This window comes from Copadichromis virginalis, linkage group LG3 (genome assembly GCF_057382275.1).
Source record: "Copadichromis virginalis isolate Kocher_CV1m ecotype Utaka linkage group LG3, C_Virginalis_male_GT1.1, whole genome shotgun sequence".
Classification (NCBI taxonomy): Eukaryota; Metazoa; Chordata; class Actinopteri; order Cichliformes; family Cichlidae; genus Copadichromis; species Copadichromis virginalis.
This window is the reverse complement of record NC_140620.1, coordinates 36,933,836-36,955,040: the sequence shown is the minus strand read 5'-3', so window position 1 is coordinate 36,955,040 and position 21,205 is coordinate 36,933,836. Positions and strand designations below refer to the sequence as shown.

Genomic DNA, 21,205 nt, shown 5'->3' with positions numbered 1-21,205 from the left:
AACAGTTAATCAGCTGGAGGGTTATTTCCAACCGCTCACACTCACTTTTGTTCACATTTATGGAATGTACAGAGTCCGTGAACCCAAGTCCTTATAACAACCCACCCGCGAGTCCAGAGGGATGTATGTGAAGAAGGGGGACTACTAGTACAAAATGGCGTGGTGTGTTTCTGTTTTGTTACATCTGGCCTACCACACTCTGATGTGCAGGACAGAACAAAGTCAATTGGTCCTTCAACGGGGTTGGCTCGCTATCAATTTCAGGATCCGTTGGAATGCACCAGGAAGATACAAACCAAAGAAACAAAAAACAAAACCAAACAACAAAAAAAACCTGACCTGTCAAGGACAGTGTCATGGGACATATTAAGTTCCTCATAAAATCACAATTCACACATTCGCTTCAACTACTGGGTTTCAGTAAATTGAACAGTTTCCTACAGAACATTCCTAAACAATTATCATTAAACACTGGAACATTTTACTTGCAAGGCATTCATGAAACACAGATAAATAATGAACAAGTAAAATACTTCGCTCACCGATCTCAGAATTAGAAAGACGGAGCAGCGCGAGATGGCGCACGACCGATGAAATGGCGTCGTCTCTAACTCCCGACCTTTCTCGACTAAGCAATGTAAAAAGAACCAGCTAATTACTCGTCTTAGCAATATACAAACAATAAAATAGTTTTAGTAAACGGTGAGTGCTAACTCTCCGCCTATATTACTCTTTTTCATACCTTGTCTCAATAATTCGCCGTGTCTCGTTTCCTTACTAGCTTGCTCATGGAAGGTTCGCGAGCGAAAAAGAGAGAAGAGAAAAATCTCTGTCCTCCTAGGCAGGGGCGGCAGGCGGAGCCTGTACCATGTTTCAGCAGCTCATTGGCCTAGAGTAACACGTGTCTAAACCAGAACAGTTAACTCCTTAACTGCTGCACCTATAGTTTATTCATTATAAATGAAGTGTGCTGCTTAGATTAATGATTCTTTTCTCATTCTGGCATATTTTATCTAAGCCATACTCAAATGTGGGTTACACCCTCCCCACGTGATGGTATGCACGTCCCTGTGCATCTAAATGGCTAGACTGCATAAAGCTTGAAATGGCTTCGTTTAGGCTATTAAATACTGCATTAACAACAGTAAAATACCTTAGGTAAGGGGTTACCTAAGGTAGAATACTGCAACCTTTCTGGTGCTTGACATGACCTTTGAGATCGACGAAGAACGTCATGTTCTTCCTGAGAGCTGTTCTGTGAACCAAGCGAACTAGGCTGCTCAGTTATGACTCCTTCTTGGTCATTAGGACGCTCTAGCATCGTCTCATCCACATTGGGCAGGACTTGCTTGCTAGGTTGCTGGGTTCTCTCCACAGGATCTTCAACTTGAATGTTGGTCTCCAGCAAGCTAGGCTCAGGTAAGTCCACATGTTCGGGTAAGTTTTCAGTTGCAGTTTCAGGTAAGTTCACAACTTCCGTTTCCTCAATTTCCTCTGATTGTCTGTCACGTCCGATGGGATTGTCACATTCGGTGGGATTGTCACATTCGGTGGGATTGTCACGTTTGGCTTCATCATAAGCTGGAAACTGTCTTTGCACACTTTCAGTGCGGGGCACAACGAGAGTTGGCTTGACAGAGCTGGTAATGGAGATTGGTATCCAGGTAGGTACTGGTAAATACTCGGAGTCGAGGTCGTCGTCGTCTTCCTGAACAACAGTTTGCCTTCTGTTCCGCCGAGCTTGGGGCTTTTTGGGACTGTTTTCAGTTGACTCCGTGACCGGTATGAAGCTACAAGGAAGGAGCAGGTCTCTGTGCAATGTTCGGACTGGTCTTTCTTTCGCTTCCGGTTCAACCGTATAGACTGGTAGTTCGCCTGCTCTTTTCAGAACTACGTACACATCATCTTCCCATCTGTCTGCCAACTTATGCTTTCCCCTCAGTTTAACATTACGCACGAGAACCCTGTCACCCACGTTCAGAGTTGAGTCAACCACTTGCTTGTCAAAGCGGGTTTTATTGCGCTCAGCATTCTTTTGTGCGTTTGAGGTTGCGATCTTAAAACTCTCCTCCAACCTATGTTTTAGATCACTGATGTACTGGGAGTGCGACTTCTTCTGGGCATTCACAGGCAACCCAAATACTAGATCAATGGGAAGCCTTGGTTGTCTCCCAAACATCAGCACATAAGCGAATAGCCCGTCACATCATTCTTGGTACAATTATATGCATTTACTAGAGGTTTTACATACTCTTTCCAATGCAACTTCTCATTGTCATTCAAGGTGCCAAGCATTTGGAGAAGTGTTCTGTTGAACCTCTCAACTGGATTGGCTCTGGGGTGGTACGGCGTTGTGTGTATCTTTTTCATGCCAATAATTGCGCAGAGTTCTTTTATTGTCTTCGATTCGAAATCGGGGCCTTGATCACTTAAAAGTCTCTCTGGGACACCATAATGAACAATGAAGTTCTCCCAGAGGGCCTTTGCAACAGTGCGCGCTCGTTGGTTTGGTGTAGGGACAGCTACTGCGAACTTAGTGAAGTGATCAGTCATAACTAATACATCCTTAGTGTTAGACTGATCTGGCTCAATAGATAGATAATCTATACAGACCAGTTCAAGGGGCCTGCTTGTCTTGATGTTCATGAGGGGAGCTGCCCTCTCTGGCCTACACTTCCGGCGAACACACCGTTCACACGTGTTGATCATTTTTTCAACTGACGTCTTCATTTTTGGCCAGTAAAACCGAGTTCTGACCAGGTCAATAGTGCGGTCAGTTCCTAGGTGGCCCATGTTACTGTGGAGGTGTTGGAAGACTACTGGCCTCAACTCCTCGGGTAACACGAGTTGAAAGGAGATGTCTGGACTGGTTTGCCTCTTTCGGTAAAGAACTCCATTCTGCAGTTCAAGACGACTGAGCTCATGCAGTAACAAGGGAAGCTCAGGTAGTTCTGCTCTAAGACTGGGAGGTGGGGTCTGACCAGTTTCTAACAGAGTGACTATAGCATCGAGAGCTGGGTCTAGCCTCTGTTTCTGTCTGAGCTCATCCTCTGCCATAGGCGGGGGAAGAGGAGAACCATTCAACAGCTGTTCTGCAAAGCTATCAGGGACAGCTGTAGCATGTAAGGCTAAGGACTCAACTAAAGCCAAACCTGGGCAAGTGAATGACTCTGAATCCAGGCCTGCTGAATTAACTGAATGCCTTTCGCAGATGGCCTGTACAACCTCCCTAGAAACCATTTCTTTGTCATCGCCACTGAGGTGAGTGAGGGCGAATTGCCGGATCCTTTCACTTTCCTTCTGTGAGACAGGATCATCACCTGGGCTACCATGGGGACGATGAGACAGTGCATCCGCGTCTACGTTTTGTTTACCAGCCCTGTACTGGAGTTGGAATGATAAAGTAGACAAGGCTGAGAGCCAACGGTAACTCGTTGCATCCAGCTTCGCTGATGTTAGGATGTACGTTAACGGATTACTGTCCGTCACTACTGTGAATTCCGTACCATACAGGTAGTCGGAGAACTTTTCGATGACAGCCCACTTAAGAGCCAAGAACTCCAGCTTGTGGGCTGGATATCTCATCTCACTTCTTGAAAGTCCTCTGCTAGCAAAGGCTATGGCCCTCAACTGTCCATCCTGGAGTTGGTACAGAACGGCACCAACGCCAATGGTACTAGCATCCGTGTGGAGGATATATGGGAGTCTGGGGTCGGCAAAACCCAACACTGGGGCTGAGGTTAGCCTACCAATGACTTGTTCAAAAGCCTCTTGACACTTTTGAGTCCACCTGTCACCAAATAGCTCTTTCGGGCTATGGTACATGGAGCTTTGTTGCTTCGTGGGTCTTTTCTTTCCTTTTCTCAATGGTGGGTAACCAGCGGTTAACTCATTCAATGGCCTTACAATATTAGAAAAACCCTGGATGAATCACCGGTAGTACCCAGCAAAGCCCAAAAATGACCTTAACTCTTTAAGGTTGGTGGGAACGGGCCAACTCGTGAGGGCTTTGATCTTCTCTGCATCAGTCTCGACTCCACGCTCTGACACCACGTGGCCGAGATACTTAACAGAGGTTTGGAAAAATTTACACTTCTCGGGTGCTAATTTTAACCCAAACTCTTTCAACCGCAACAGGACCTTCTTCAGGCATTGCTCGTGTTCTTCAAGAGATGATGAAAAGATGATGAGATCATCAATAAAGACAAGGACTTCCTTAAGATTCATCGGACCAATACACCGCTCCATGAGCCTTTGAAAAGTGGAGGGTGCATTGGTGATCCCTTGGGGCATCCTATTGAATTCCCAAAATCCTAAGGGACACACGAAGGCTGTTTTCTGTTTGTCTGACTCTGACATTTCAATCTGATAATATCCCGACTTGAGATCCAGGACCGAGAACCATTTTGACCCTGCTAGAGCGGAAAAAGCTTCTTCCAGATTCGGGAGTGCATATGCGGCTTTGATGGTTTGGAGGTTTAACCTCCGGTAGTCAATGCACAAGCGAACTGAACCATCTTTCTTTTTGACTACTACGATTGGGGAAGCGAATGGTGATTCAGATTCCCGTCTCACTCCCGCGTTGAGCAGTTCCTGCAGGTGCTTCCTCATGGCCTCCACATCGTGTGGATGTATTGGTCGGGGTCTGGACTTGAATGGGGTTTCATCACTAAGCTTGATGTGATGTTGCACCTTCTCTGTGTGTCCAAAATCCAATGCATGCTGCGAAAATACTTCAGGCATTGAATTTAGCAACTTTGTGACACGATTTCTCCATTCATCAGGTAAGTCATTTCCAAAGTCGAAACTGATTTCTTCAGGTTGAGAAGAATTTCCTGAGTGGTCTGAAGAGTTTGACATCTTCTCTGTCTGTTCTTTACATATGACTCTGGTCACGGCATTAATGTCGGCTAGCACACGGCCTGACGGGACAACAATGTCGTGGTCGGTTTCATTTTTCACTACAACCGGCAGTTTACAAGGCTGCTTGGCTGGCAGGTTGACAAGACCAGTTAACACAAGCAAACCACTGGGCAAGGGAAAATCTGATGACGATTCGACAACTGCACATTTCTCATTAATGGAGTTGGGAATATACACCGAAGCTTCTAAAACTGCCGTCTGCCCTGCCGCCACCACGGCTTGCTTTTTACCCGTTAACTTTGCACACCCAAGGCTGCAATTGCTAGCGGATTTTCGACGTACTCCAAGGATTTTGAGGAGCGCTCTGAAACCATGGGGGACGGGCTGAAAGTTCGCACTGGACTCATGGAAGTCCGCATAAAGGGCATCTAAGGTATTTGTACCTATCAAGATCTGTTCTCGCGCCTCGGCTCGCAGAGGGGGGATAACTAATGCTAGGGTATTAACACTAATATCCGAACCCACAAAGTTCTTGGGAAAGGTGATTGAGAGTTCTACATAACCTAGATAAGGGACGGATTGGCCGTTTGCACACTCTACGTCCAGGAGATCGCCCAACGGGTTTATAGGCAAGTCTGAGAGATGCTTCTCATAAAAACTCTGAGGCACGGTTGTCACTTGTGACCCTGTATCAAGAAGACAGTTCATTTCTCTGCCAGCGATGTTGACAGTAGCAGAAGTTTTGGTTCCGACCAAACCCTTTGGAAGGTGTATAGACGGCGCTTTTGACTGAACTTCCTTTGAAAAAGCACATTGTGGCTTGGGACGAGAATTGTCTCCGGCAGCCCCCACTTGTCCCACACTGGAGGCTGGGATTAGTTTAAAGGCGGCTCATCACTGGCCCTAGTTGATGCTTCCCAACTAGATTGCCTTTCTCTCAGCTGTTTTCTCTTCGTGGCCACTAAGGATGGATTTAGTTCGTTTTCACATGATGAGGCAATATGACCGTCCTCACCACAGTGAAAGCAGTACCAAGGACGCGGCTTTGCATTGGCTTTTGCAAAGTTCTGTGTGGTCGAAGCCTTCCTTTTCGTGGGGTAAACTTCAACTTTGGCATTAACTGTGTGGCACTTTGACTTTGAGTGCTTGGGCTGATTTTGCTTTTGGCTTTCTATTTTCCAACTGTTAAGTTGTGCACTCAAATCAGCAATTTGTTTCTTTAACACATCGAGGTCGGACTCACAGCTACTTGCTGTTTGTACATTTGACATGGCCCGGTGCTTTGGATTGCTAGGGCCAGGTTTGCTCTGACCAAGATGTTGTCTCATACGACGGACTTTTGAGGCTTGCTTGTCCTCTTCCGTGCGTAGAAGCAAGAGTAGCTCAGAGAACGAAGGTGGGCTCTCTTTTCTTTGTCCTAGCTGGAGGTCACTGATGAGACTGTCCTCCCAACAGCCACGAATAAATTGCTTTAACAATTGCTTGTCAAAATTTGACATATTGACACCTCCTCGTCGCATTGCTTTGGTCAAACAGACATGTAACCTTTGCAAATAGGCTGATGGTCTTTCTCCTTCATTCTGTAGTGTGTTCATGAATCGCGCATAGAGCTCATCGCCATGTTCGACGGCTCCAAACGCAGAATCGAGTACTCTCAGGTACTCAGAGGGTCTAGCATTTGGACCTAAATGCTTAGTGACGTCTGTGGCAGGCGACAGGAGACTGTCAAGTATCCTCTGTGTGCAGTTCAAGTCAGAAACGACTGGATCACTCATGAGGACTTCAACACTTGTGCGCCAGGCGTCGCAATCAGCTTCACTGTTAGGGCGGGGAATGCGCCCAGAGAAAGCTCACTACTGCGCACCACATGTTCAACTACCACCCGCCAGACATTGGGCGGGTTAAGCTCAAGTGTGGGATGGAACTGGGTCGGTGAGTCAAGATCGATCAGGTTTTGATTTAAGATTGGAATCGAATCCGTAGACTGTGAGAAATCGGCAGCAGGTTGACTGGGGGAATGATCACCCTGTGCATGCCTCTGTCAACAGGGGGAGAAACTGTAGGCTGAGAGGATAGAGGGGGCACGTTTAAGTTAGCTAGCCCCTCTTTGAGCATGTTTTCTAGCGAGTGGCCACTAAGATTGGCCATTTCAGACAGTTGTCTCATGTATGCTCTGGTGACATTCCTTGCATTTGCTGCATACACCACAGTTAAACTCCTAATCTCAAACGTGACTTCAGGCTGAGCAAACCTTTGGATAGTCTGCGGCAAAAGGGGATTCAAAGTATCCATTGTGCTGGCATGATTGAATTCAGCTATCATCTGCCTGTGAAATTCAGAATGCGGATCATCTATACGGATGTGGCGGTTAACTGAACCGTGTTTCCCCAGGTAAATAGCTACTTCGTCATCGAGGTCGCTGTTAGTAAGCCCTTTTATGATTACTGCGTTAGGGATTTTAATTGCCTCTTTAAGTACTACGTCCATTTTGTCAAACTAGGTTTTGATTGTTTCTTATCGTTGTAATACTTAATAAGATGAGTCTCATGCAGTTTCACAATAACTCCTGGCTGCTGGCTCGCCAACTGTGCGCCAACTCGCCACTGTTGTGCTCATTACAGCAGTGTACATCCCACCCAGCGCTAATACTAAGGAGGCGCTCTGCGAGCTGATCAGTGAGCTCCCGAACTCACACTCCGATGGACTGTTTATTATCGCCGGAGATTTCAATCACGCAAAATCTCAAGTCAGTCCTCCCAAAATTCCATCAACACGTTGACTTTGCCACGGGGGGCAAAACATGCTGGATTTTGTTTACACAAACATTCCCAGTGTGCAGAGAGCGAAGCCCCGCCGCCACCTCAGACACTCAGACCACTGGTCTATTATGCTAATTCCGGCATACAGACCACTCATCAGACACTCCAAACTGGTTCTGAGACAGGTGGGAACTTGGCCTACTTGAGCTCTCTCTGCTCTCCAGGACTGTTTTGAGCACACTGACTGGAACATGTTCAGGGAGGCTACAACAAATGGCGACTGGACCAACTTGGAGGAGTACACATCATCTGTGACTAGCTACATCAGGAAGTGCATCGATGATGTCACTTACTCCAGGGACATTGTAATACAGACCAACCAGAAAGCGTGGATGACTGCAGAAGTGCGTGACCTGCTAAGGATTCAAGACTCTGCCTTCAGAGCAGGTGACAAGGGGGCCCTGGGAACAGCAAGGGCCAAACTGTCTCAAACCATCAAAGCAGCGAAGCGCGCGCATGGCAGAAAAATCCGCAGCCACTTCCAGGACAGCGGTGACACGCAGCGCATGGTTTGATCCCCAGAATGATGTGCTGGTGAGGAAGTTCAACCCCCATCATAACGACCAGGTTCTCTGTCTGACCTCTGCTGATGTGAGGAAAATTCTTTGCAGAGTTAACCCACATATCCAGATAAAATTCTAAGCTGCCTTGTATGAAGGCATGTATGTATTTATGTTGAAGATGCCTCGTTCTGTTTTCTCTGAGGCTGCTGTGCCCTTTGGAGCAAAAATGAATATAAAGTTTACAGCATATCTTGTCACTGGAAATTGTTTGCACTGTTTATATATTTATATTATTTACTGTAGGTATTGGTGAAAAAAGCTTTATGTTGTGAAAAACTGAAATCTGGAAATTAGAATTGTTGTGCCTTATTTTGTTGATCTTTTTACATATATTCCTTTTGAAAATGGTCAAATTTGTATATTTATTTATTTCTGTTTGTCTGATAGCATTTATTTATAAAATAAATCGGACATTTCAAACAGTTACTCGCTACTTGAGTAGTCTTTTCGCCAAGTACTTTTTTACTCTTACTTGAGTAACTTTTTTGACAACTACTTTTCACTTTTACTTGAGTAATAATATTTTAAAGTAATGCTACTCTTACTTGAGTACAATTTTTGGATATTCGACCCACCTCTGATACGATGAGGAAGTATACTCAAAAACAAACTACTGATAATCAGTTATAATATTTAAATCCCCGCTAAGATGGATCAATTACAAAAAACCTATAGATACAAGAGTAAATTTTCCCAACATGGCTGAAAATACTATTTAACGTGCAGATTTAGATGACAAACTCATTATACACATAAAACAAAATCTCTACAAACTCTAAAAGACAAAATGCAGCAACACAATCAGGGAAACACACAGCAGCAGGCCTCTCTTCATCCCTGTTTAGCACAGGTGAAAAACACATAAATAGGTGTTATAATGGATAAAAGTCAGATTCAATTACTATTTTTCCCTTTAAAAGTAATCAAAAGCACTTTGGGGACATTTAGCTCTAAGAACTAACACTTAGTAAAGCAACACCAAACTTAAACTTATAAGTTAGTACAGGGAGAGGACCTACAGCGAATGTGCCTTACCAGTGTGGAGATCATGCAACTCTGTCTGGGAACCTCCACATATGCAACATGTTTGCTAGCGGTGTCCCACTGACTAATGCCCCCGACAACATTGACATGTGGAACCTTATTATTACAAAAATTCAATTTAAATAATAAAAAATAAAATCTATGCAATGAAGTTTTGTGAAAGTTCACTGTGACTCACACACTATTACATAGTATATTATAGCTCCAGCTACATACTACATATATACATATAAATATATAAATAACATTATGATTTATGATTTGCTTCAAGATATGTTCTCTAACTGCACCTTTAGAAGCTAATGTCTTCCATCTCATTCTCTCCGTCACTACCCAGAGCTTGTGACCACACAAGGGTAGGAAGATAAATCAACCTGCCAACAGACAGCTTCACTTTCACACTCAGCTCTCACTTCACTACACCACACTGGTCCTGCATCCATATCACTGCATATGTCACACAGTATCATCCAATCCACCTGCCAATCTCCCACTCCACTCTTGCCACAAGATCCTTAAAATCCTGTGCTTTGGGCCAGAACTCATCCCTAAACCACAGTTATGACTTCAACAATTATCCAGTGTCAATCACGGCTCAGAGTTGGAGGTGCTGATTCTCATTCCCTCCTCTTCACACTCAGCAGCAAATCGCCTCAATACGAGCTGGAGTCCACCATCTTATGAAGTAAAGGGTGCAGGAAGCACAATTGTGTTTCACCAATAACTGTATGTTATCAGATTGCCATGCTAACTCTGCCTTGCTGAACTGCTTGCTTCCTCTTATTGCTTCCTTTATTTGACTTACACCGTTAATTCTGTAAAACACATTCAAGTATATAAACAGCTGCTTTGTTTGCAGCTGTGCTCTGCTATCTAAAAATTTAGCCATGGAAATGAGTAACTAAGTGTGTAAGTGTGCTTTTTAGTTACTAAGTGAAGCTAAAAGGCACTGTCGTTATTTATTAATACAGCAGTTACAACTACTTCTAAGAAAACAGAGAGGAGCTGAGAAAGGGGGCAGGACTTCATCTGGTCTCACGGTCACTTCTGGTTAAGGACACATTTCTATTTTAACTAGTGCACGCTTACTTTCTGTGAGTAAATTTATGACTAATCTAAGATGTCACCACAGTGGAAAGATATGTTAAAGGATTCTGCATTAGTTTAATGAAATAAAAATAAAATTACTGTCAGTTCTTGATTTCACTGCTGTGTGGGAAAGTGTGTGGATTACCAACATCTGCTGTGAACATTTGCTGTCAGTAAGTATGACATCTCTGTTTATCAGCTGGTATGGGGGCTCACCTCAAATCTATTTAATGTATATTTGAAGCAATGTAATGATTTTGTGCATCAATATTTAGTGTATCGTCATCTCCTTGTAAAGGAGCAGCAGCAAACTCAATGACTACATCTGTGACAGGAAGGGAATGGTAAAAGTTTATTGTCTTGGTTGTGTTTAATCAGTTGTCTTCATTTATGCATCTACTGCAGTTTAAAACGATCTGAATGATGTATACATGTAGTGTTTATGAGGGTAATTATTACTGGTGATAAAGCTCATAATAATCAAACCAAGCATACAAGCAGCAGACAAAGGCAACAAAATATCCGTCGCTGTTACTTTAATATCTAATGCCTGATAGATACTTGTTAGCAATCTGAATCTGAACAATGTTTCTCGTTGTGTTTCTGGGCTGTAAAATGAACTAAAGTACTTCACAGTTAAATCTCATTTTGGGCACTCAGTCAAGCTATTATTGTTTAGTTTCAGTATATATATATATTTTTTATAGCCATTCTGATAAAAATCTGCCTGATATGTTTCTGCAGGAGAGTATAAATGTATCACATGATGTGGTGGTCAGACTATGTTAAGTTGTTATTTCTGTGTAAAAGGAAGGAAGCAGAGAGAAGAAGTATTAAAAAGTCATTGTTTCCTTCACAGCTCTTTGGTATCTGCTGTGCTGCTGCTTCACTCTCTCTCTTTACAGAAAGTTGTAGAAGTTTTCAGACGTGTCACTGCTGGATGTGAGGATGGGAGCCACTTTGCTCTGTGAGCTGGGCCTATTCTGTGAGTACATCACTGACTTCTATTGTTTGATTCATACTGATCCATAAACATGTTTTAGTAAGAAGAACAGAGCATCAGTTATTTGTACCATTTCAGGTCATGTGATCAGAGGACTCTCATGTTTGTTACCAACATGGTTGTTTGTAGACTGGATTAGATTTTAGTGCACTGACTCAGATCAGAGTTGAGCTGGTTTAGTTTATCTAAGAAAGGTTTGTTTCTCCATCAGTGATATTTTGATGCTTTTGACATCGTAATATAAAATGTAACCAATCATGGTTACATTTTATTAAACACATAAAGGCAGTAATTAAAGCCAGTGCTAGATTTAAAAATAGGCCTTTTAATGCAGACTAACAGAAATTTGCTTCCTTAGTCCAGGTAATCCTACTCCTGACTAAATGAAACTTGCTTCCTAAAGGAAGATTAGAGCTCATCCAGCCATAAATGGAGATTTAAAAAAAAACTCCCAGTAGGCAGGTTTAAATGTAGACACATAAATTAGTTAAAATATGTCAATGTTGATCAACAAATATCACCTTCTAGACAAATTCTTATTGACAGAAGTGACTCACTGCAATTTGTCAATGGCATTAATTTTTCAGATTTTTTTCACCATGTTTGTTTGTAGACTGGATTAGATTTCAGTGCACTGACTCAGATCATAGTAGACATTGAAAATCTCCAAGTGTTTTAAGGAGCTTGGTAAGAAAGCGACTGGACTTTAAACCCTAGTGGGATTGTTCCTTAAGAAGGTCATTAACTGACTATTGATCATGTGCCTCAAGAAATGAGACACATCATTACCAACAGCTTTTTATTTATGTTACATTTTGGTGTCTTTAGTTTGATAATATCTGAAGTTTCTGTCTTTATTGTAGTGCTCTGTATGCTCCTCTGCAGTGGACACGCTCAAGGTGACTGAACAGTTTTCCTTTTTCAATTTCTTCCTTTTTATTTAATAAAGATTATTCTCAACCTGTATGACTCTAATGCAGATCCTATTTGTGTTTCTTTTTATTGATTTATCACTGTATTTTCATTTTGTGTGAATATAAATAAAGTGTTATCAATCAATGTCTTGCCTTGAGCATTAAATAAGTGTTTCAGATTGTCTGTTGTCTGATTGTCTGTTTGTGTTGGATTCTAGCTGCTGTGCTAACTATTGAACCCAGCTGGTCCAGTTATTTCATTGGAGAGTTTGTTACCTTCAAGTGTGACATGAATGAAGGAAGAGACACTGACTGGTATTATGCAATCAACAAGGATGGTCGAGACTTTGTCCGCTACAGTGAATACAAAGTCTACACATTAGAAATGAGATCTACAGATCGCAGTGGTAAATACCAGTGCTATGGCAGCTCAAAGTGGTCAGATTATACAAAGAACAGTAATACTGTCTCTGTAACTGTATTAGGTAAGTCCTCAGTGATTAATAATGTGATGACTCCAGTTAAAATACTCATCTGAATTATAAAAAAATATATGTGTTTAATAAATGTTTCATTGAAACTATTTTATTTCCAATGTATTGAAACTTTAAACTTTAACCAAGATCCTTGCATTTTACCTAACTTTGTTGACAGTACACACTACAACCAAAATACTCAGACAATATATTTTTTGTCATTACAACATGTGCATGTTTTAATGTATAACAAGAATAACTGTGGATGAAATTTAATTTAAATAATGAAAAAAAAGAAACATCAAAGTTCCACATAATTTAAGGTGACGATGTTTCTGTTATCTAAATGTGAAACCAGGCAGATCCCTCTGAACCCATCAGTGTGTTTCCTTCAACAGTGAACTGCATTAGTTTACATTCAGTGTGACTTCTTCAGGCCAAAGAATGGACAAACATTTGTACTGTGCTTATTTAGAGATCTACAACCTGAATTACCCGACTAACCTCAAAATTGTAGCTCTCTTACTATGTCAGAAAAAATTAAAATGATCTTAAACTGTATTTAAAAAATAAATTTAATTAGGATTAGCATTCAACTTTATTGTCATTACACATTTATAAATACAGGTTAAGGAAATACAGTTTGCATCTGATCAGAGTGCAAGAGTAGTAAGTGCTAAAAAATGGGAGCAATTATATACAGATAAGGGTAGTATAAATCAATGGTGGGATAGTTATGAACAGATTATGTACAGAGAGAGCAGATATACAGATGATCTATATAGTATACAGATGTTCTATATTGCTATACAGACGGGCAGAAATACAGATGTACTATGAACAAATATAAAGCTTTGCTAAATATATACAGATGTGCTACATATGGTAAACAGATCTACAGAGTGCTATGAATATATTCACAGTGGAAGCGTAGCGCTCTGAATAGACTATAATAGTGAACAGTGTACGCACTATACCAGAGACTATACTGATTCAGTGTCCTAAACTATAGCAGTAACCAATGTAAGCATATGGTGAATGTTGAGAATGAATGACAGTCATGATCATGGTCATTAGGAGGGATAAGTGGGTGTGGATGGAAAGGTTCAGCAGGGGACTGAGTTCAGTAAGCTGACAGCTGTGGGGAAGAAGCTGTTCATAAACCTGCTGGTTTTAGTCTGTAGGGTCCTGTAGCGTCAGCTGAAGGGGAGGAGCTGGAAGAGTTTATTGGCAGGATGAGAGGAGTCCCTGAGAATGATGCGTGCTCGGCAAAGACATCTCTTCTTGGAAGTTGGAATTTAAATCAAATGAAAGCATATTTTAAAATGTTGTTCAATGGCTGTGTGTTTTCTTTTTGTCTTTTTGATAACAGCATATAGACCCTGGGCCACACTGACAGCAGGAACAACAATCATACCAGCAGGGGGCAGTGTGACTCTGACCTGCTCTGTGCAGAGCTCTGATGGATGGAAATATGAGTGGTTCAGACGAACCCAAACAACCTCTGAAGTTCAAATCAGAGATCAACAAAACAGAGATATCAGAGTATCTGAAGGAGGAATCTACAGCTGCATAGGAACAAGAGGAAACCCAGTTTACTACACTTATATAAGTGATGATGTCACCATTGAGAAAACCAGTGAGTTCAGTAATTTAGTTTGAAATATACATTCACTCATGATTATCAAACATACAATGTTGAGTTTTCTGTGTTGATTTCATGTTTCTGTTTGTATCTCAACTGTTAATATGTGTGAACAGTTTCCAATAAAGTTGTTGTAAAACAACAACCCAACTGGCCTCAGATATTCAGAGGTGAGACGATCACTCTGACATGTGAGGTGCAGGAAGGAGGTGAAACCACTGAGTGGTGGTATGAATGGAGAGGACCCAGGACACCCACACAGTGGACACACAATAATGATGTGACATTCAGAGTTTCTGAGTCCAGCAGTGGAGACTACATGTGTAAGAGTCGACGCAGAGATGACTCATATTCTTCAACAGAGTGGAGTGAAGCCTTCACATTGTCAGCATCAAGTAAGTCATGTTTGTTGTGTGATCTCCATTTGACAAATGTCATAATGGTCAGCACAGGATGAATTCAATGGTCTACAAAGCATGTTACATTGTTAGTCAGACAAAGAGCTGCAGCTGATAGTAGCCTCATTGTAGACAGTTTGTCACCACTTTGTGTCATGAACCTTCAGCTGGTATAGAGACGCCAATGCTGACCTGCTGCTCCATCACCTGAGGACAATGATGACAGAAAAACAAAAAAAGAAAAAAACTGACAAGGTGGAAAAATTTATTATTACAAACAAACACTGAGGTGATGTCTGTGGAAATACAAAGTGGACTAAATGTGTGGGCTGAAGATGTAGCATATTAGCGATATTAAATTAGCCAACATTTAGAGATAGTAAGATTAATGTCTTTTCTTTAATTACTAGTTTTCTTTGTGATTACAAGAAGTAATGCAATATTTTCCTGGTTCAGTTTCATTACTCTGGGGCGAGGCATCCTAGAGAGAGAGTGATTTGGTTGCATCAATCAACATTTTTAGTGACTGGTTTGTTTTGCCAGCTGAGGTGAACTGTGTGAAAAATGTTCTTCTTTCTTTTTTTTGTCATGAAATTGATGCTTTCAAACACTTTATTTAAGAACTTTGCATGAACAGTGGTGGATAAATTAATGCATTTTGTTGTATTAATGGAACAAACAGTGATGTGGAAGTTTTTGATATTAGTGTGTATGTGTTCAACAGGAGGTTTATAGAGACAGAGATATGTTGGTATGTTTCTTCTGATCATGTACGAAGAAGACTATTCCCTAATCAAAGCAAACTTATGATGAAAAAATATGCTAAACAAATGAAAATGCTTTATGAAAGTCTGAAATTAGAAGAAATCTCATAAATAAGTTCTGTGTCTTCTGTTGTGGTAATAAGAAGGAATCACACAGAATAAGCACAAGTATTATTTTATAAATCCAAAGAAGAATCATAATGCAACAGAAAAAAATAAACACTAAAAGAATAAAATGCATTATAGACATCTGTAAGATTACTCATACCATTTCAGTTTAGTCTTATTCCTTCCTATGTGTTGTTGGAAACTGGAGAGCAGGTTTACAAGAGGTAACATCAATGGAGACAACATCAGGGCCGTGTGATCCCTCATGTGGGGTATATATTCATATTTTCTTTGTGTCTTTGTTTAAACTCAACAGCAGATCAACCAAAGGCCCAAATAACTTCTGATATGAGAGACATCCCAGCAGGGGGCAGTTTGACCCTGACCTGCTCTGTGAACTCATCATCATCATCATCTGGATGGAAATACTACTGGTACAGAGATGAGAACTCCTCTGAACCTCTGAACACACAAGATGCAGTTTTCCACTCAAATGGACAAATCAGTGTCTCACAGGAAGGACTCTACAGGTGCAGAGGAGGAAGAGGAAACCCAGTTTACTACACAGAGGACAGCCAGTCAGTCAGGATTGATCGCAGGGGTGAGTTTTTTTCTTCTTCTAGAAACACAAAATGTGAAAAGTTAATGATCTGACATTTACACCTTTAGTGGATGTATGAATGGAAAACGACCAAACTTCCAACAAAAATGAATTCAGGAAGTTAAATATGCTTTTAAAACCCGATGATGCAGAATACAACTGTGAGGGGAGAGTGCACACCAGGGTTCAACAGATTAGCGTGAATACTTGAGTTTGTCAGTATTCATTATGTTTTTATACAATACTTAGAATAGATGAAGATGTGAATCTACTTCTATGCTCACTCATCATCTACTGTATAATTATAATAATAATTATCATTACTGAAAAATTCACAGTGTCTGCAAACAAACGTAAATGTTCTTCTGAGCTTAAACATATTAGCACAGAGCTTTAAAGTATAAATACAAATTGATAAAATAGCGATATATACTTTTGTCTCTGTAAAGCTGACATTATGTATTTGAATTAGAAAACTATTCACAGAATTTATCACCACTTGCATGAATCAAAATATGCTGCTGGTTTAAAGACCTTTGTTCATAAAGGAATGATAAACAGGTGATGTGAAATTCAAAAGGTTTTTTTTAAATCACTATTCAGGTAAATAGTCACCACAGAGAAATATGATAGTAAAACAAATAGAATATTTTCAGTTATTATTAGGAATAGTGATATTGTAAATAATACTATATTTTAAAATGTTCCCATGTGAATTATGTTAATAATCTGTTTAAATGCATCTAATTAAAGCCTGGTATTATTACAGCAGCACCTGAAAGCTCTTCATTTCTCACTCCTTTGATCGTTGGACTCGTTTGTGGAGTTTTACTGATTCTTCTTCTTCTTCTGCTTTTGTGTCGCTTCAAACAGTCAAAGGGTGAGACCATTAACCGTCTGATATTAAACTGAATATGATGTAAATAATAAAAATCACAGATGTATCCTGAACGCTCAATGTAAAATTTTGCACCACAACAGGTTACAATAAAAAATGTAATTGTCTTTTCTTACAGATTCATTCTTTGTCAGGTTGGTTCAAATCTCCCCTCTCCTGTACTAGAACTACATCCTGTGTTTCTTATTAAATCTATCGGTTTACTACGTTTGTTTTTTTTGTTGTTTTTTTTGTTCCACCAGGACTCGGAGCACAAATCAGAGCTCTGCAATGAACCACATGATCAAGGATGAAGCTCAACACAGTCAAGATAACTCTACTGTCCAAGGTCAGCCTGATCCATGACAAGTTTTGTTGTTGTTGTTGTTGTATTTATTAATTTATTTACTGACGATTTTTAAACTCCAGGTCCAATATATCTGTTTCTAGTTTGCTGATTTAGAAGATAATCAAACCCATACATAAGAAATTCAATTTTTAACCTAACATTGGCTTGTTTTTGTAGGTGATGCTTGTGTTTATGAATCAATCAAAGACCACGATGACACACAAAATGGTAAAGTAGATACAGTAGCATTGACATATGAAGACTATGTGATTATTTATGTTTAAACATTGAAGTTTTAGAAATCAGCTGCACACAGATAAGAAAACAAAGAGGTTGGACACTTGGTCCTTCCAGTGTAACACAGGGTCAGTTCAACTTTAAGATCAGTCTGTCCTACAAAACGTAAACCACTGTGAATCTGTTTTATGAATCCATCTCATTCCTCCTGACTGATTATTCTCTAGTTTCACTTTTTGCTGGTGTTACTGTCACTACTAACAGTATGAGACAACAACCAGTAATCAACCTCATGTCTTCATTTTTTAACTCTTTGCTTATATCCTTTTTTTGTTTGGTTGTTTTTACATTTCAGAGATTAATATTTTTTTCTTTATTTTGGTATAATTGTTTTTTAAATGTCATTATGTTTTGTTTTCATTTTTCTTATGCCAAGTTATGTATTAAACATCATTGTTATTATTGTTATTCTAATATTTTAACCTAGAAGAATCACGTGGAATTAATTTCAGCGCTGTTTCAGATAAGAGATTAGAAGAAACATTTGAGGAGTCTGTTGATTAGAGCACATTATCTTGTTTTAAGAGGACATAAATTGTATGAGTAGTGCAGGAGTATAGAATGGCAAAGATGGAGGAAAAGTGAACGGTGATCCTTAAGGTTTGGATTTGAGCTTAGTGGAAGGGTCATGCTGAGCAGGGTTGAGCTGATGTGACACTGACTTGAGGGTTGACAGGTTTTCATAGAAAAGGTTTTTAAACATGACAGAAACATCTCATCTTTAATAGACCTTCAATAGGTTTCTATGATCAGTGTGTTGTTGACTGACAGATATATAAATGTAATGAAAATGAACACACTTAACCTTTTATCCTGATCATCTGTCCGTCCTCTCTCAGATGACAGTGTGCTGTATGCACAGATCTCCCACGATAGATCTAAAACCAAGAAAGACAACGGTGAGTAAAGTAATATAATATATAACTTTTTTCTTGACTTCATTGACTACACCATTATTTCATCATTTTAAGAGGGTTATAATGATATCAGTTAGATATCATTGGATTATAGGGTCACTGACCTTAATAACCAGGGTGGAGGAAGCTTGAAGTGATCTGACACTGAAATGAGATTTAACAGTAACAGGTTGTCATAAAATCTCGTCTTCAATAGAGCGAAAATCTCCTTCAGTCTGTTCCTGTGATGAGTTACTGTAGGTGTTAACTGACAGAAAATATAAAGGAAATTAAAGCCACTCATTTTTTAATGCTGCTCATCTGTCCATCCTCTTTTAGATGACAGCCTGTTGTACGCACGGGTCTATTACACTAAAGCGAAACCTAAGAGACACAAAGGTAAGTAATGTAATAAAATGAGTACCTTATTTCTTTTGTTTTGGGTTTTACACGTTTTACACACCAAGGAAAACCGTATAAATAAATCAAGTTGTCACTTTGAACAAAGAGGCACTTGCAATGACATTTGACAAATCATTTCTTTATTTGCAGGAAAACCAGCTCCTGCAGCAGCTGATGAAACAGTTTATTCTGAAGTTAAATCACAAACAGCTCTGGGTAACTGTGCAGAAATAAAATAGCTTACATGTTGCTGTAACGATGAACTTAAATACTAAAGTTTTTAAGTTTTTAGGGAGTAAATTTAGTTCTAAATCACCTTTAATGACTGAATTGTGCTGCACCATTTCTTTCAGATTAATAACAAGATCTGCAAAACCAACCGGATCAGTGACAAAACTGAGTTAATTCCATTAGAAGTAAAGAGCTCATTGGAGAAAATGAGATTATGCACTGTTTTGTAAAATAAAATAAAGTCAAACAAACTTTCTTTCATCATAATAGCACCAACTGATGATCTGGCTTTGAGACCAGGATGCTTTTTAGAGTCTTTTTACATTTAGATTGCTCAATAAATAAACAACAAATAAAAAAATAAAAATAAACAACATTTGGAAATGAAAGTCAACAACCTACAGAGGGCTAAATGCAGAGACACATCAAAGTGACAAAATAATGCAGCAGGTTTGTCCATTTTGTCAAATGTTCATTGCACCAACTCAGAATGATACTCAGTTGTCAGTTTGGCCAACGTGTGCTTGTGTGCATGCCTGACAATCTTGGAGCATATGAATAATGAGTCAATGGTGTCCTGGGGATCTCCTCCAAGATCTGGACCAGGGCATCTGAGCTCCTGGAGAGTCTGAGCTGCAGCATGGCAGCTTCAAATGGAGAGAAGCATAATGTCCCAGTTGGATTTTGGTCAGGCGAGTGTGGGGACCAGTCAGTGGTATCAATTCCGTAATCCTCCAGGAACTGCCTGCATACTCTCAACACATGAGGGTGGTCATTATCATACCAGGAGGAACCCAGGACCCACAGCACAATAGGGTCTGACAGTGGGTGACAGACTCTTGAGCATGCACTGAATTGGCATCCTAGAGGAGTTGGACATCCTGTACAACCTCTGTAGCATCCAGGGATCGTCTCACCCTGCTGTACCTAGTGTTAACTACATTTTCTGCTACTTCATCGAGGATAGACATTTGAGTGATGTGATGCTAAACACTGATTAAAAATAATTCCTTTAATTTTTTTTGAGCAGTGCATGTTTACAGATGTTTCCTGTATTGTTTCTAAAATCATTTGATGTGTATGATAAGCATACATGTTTCTCTTCCCCTGCATGAATTAAGCATCACTTGACATTTTTCTATAAAGTTGCTTTTCTTCTTTTAACAGCTTTAGGAAAAGATCAACTTTAAATTTTATTTTATGGAAGCTGCTTGGAGAGCGGCAATTGTGTTATATGAATATGTGTTTCCTATAAGATATTTAATCTCAAATATTGTTACATCTACAGTCTTGTTTGTTGAAAAACAATTTTTCTTGTTTTCTTGTTTCTGCGCTTCATTGCTCCAGATAGATCTAATTCACACATGGCTGATATCATCCACATATTTTAGTTTCTGTCAGTGTAAGATTTAGTTCTTCCTCCCAGCTGTTACCAGGTGCTTGTTTAAAGCAGACTTTTTATTTTAAGGTGATTATCTTATAAAATAAAGCATTTTGAGGCGGCTATTATTGTGAGTTGTTGTTAAATAAACAAAATTGATTCAAATTGACTTTAACGTTTGTGTTCTAAACACTAAAGTAAGTTAAGTGCTATCAGATCATACATGGCTCAGAGTGGGGAATGTTCATGAACAGCTGTACATGGGAAGAGAAAGACAGAAATAATAATTATATGTACAGTGTGACTACAGGATTTACTCTACTGTTAAAAATAGGAGCCTCGATATTGATCTTCAGAGGTACCAACAAATACACAGATTACTGTCTTGCAACTGCTGATGCCTTGGGTGTTGATGAGGGTACTTGTTCATCAAACACACTCAGTGATACAGTATTTATTTGTTTGTTTATTTGTTCAGTTTTACA

The 21,205-nt window shown here is 40.1% G+C and overlaps 2 protein-coding genes across 3 annotated transcripts; one reads left to right on the top strand and one right to left on the bottom strand.

Moving 5' to 3' along the window:
* Nucleotides 1–5,738: 5,738 nt before the first annotated feature.
* Nucleotides 5,739–6,638, bottom strand: LOC146714508 (zinc finger CCHC domain-containing protein 12-like). The gene has a single exon (XM_085440064.1). It carries the CDS (start codon nucleotides 6,636–6,638, stop codon nucleotides 5,739–5,741), a length of 900 nt encoding a protein of 299 aa, XP_085296190.1.
* Nucleotides 6,639–12,528: 5,890 nt separating this feature from the next.
* LOC146714507 (uncharacterized) lies at nucleotides 12,529–20,889 on the top strand. 2 transcript variants are annotated; one of them, XM_085450920.1, is made up of 12 exons: nucleotides 12,554–12,780; nucleotides 14,144–14,410; nucleotides 14,533–14,811; nucleotides 16,003–16,287; nucleotides 17,057–17,167; nucleotides 17,304–17,319; nucleotides 17,428–17,513; nucleotides 17,691–17,741; nucleotides 18,650–18,709; nucleotides 19,046–19,105; nucleotides 19,259–19,324; nucleotides 19,462–20,889. In XM_085450920.1, exons 1-12 carry the CDS (start codon nucleotides 12,585–12,587, stop codon nucleotides 19,464–19,466), a joined length of 1,482 nt encoding a protein of 493 aa, XP_085307046.1. In that variant the 5' UTR covers nucleotides 12,554–12,584; the 3' UTR covers nucleotides 19,467–20,889. The 2 variants fall into 2 exon arrangements, with proteins under 2 accessions (XP_085307047.1, XP_085307046.1); XM_085450921.1 differs by lacking the exon at nucleotides 19,462–20,889 and having other exon boundaries at nucleotides 12,529–12,780; nucleotides 19,259–19,352.
* Nucleotides 20,890–21,205: the final 316 nt, after the last annotated feature.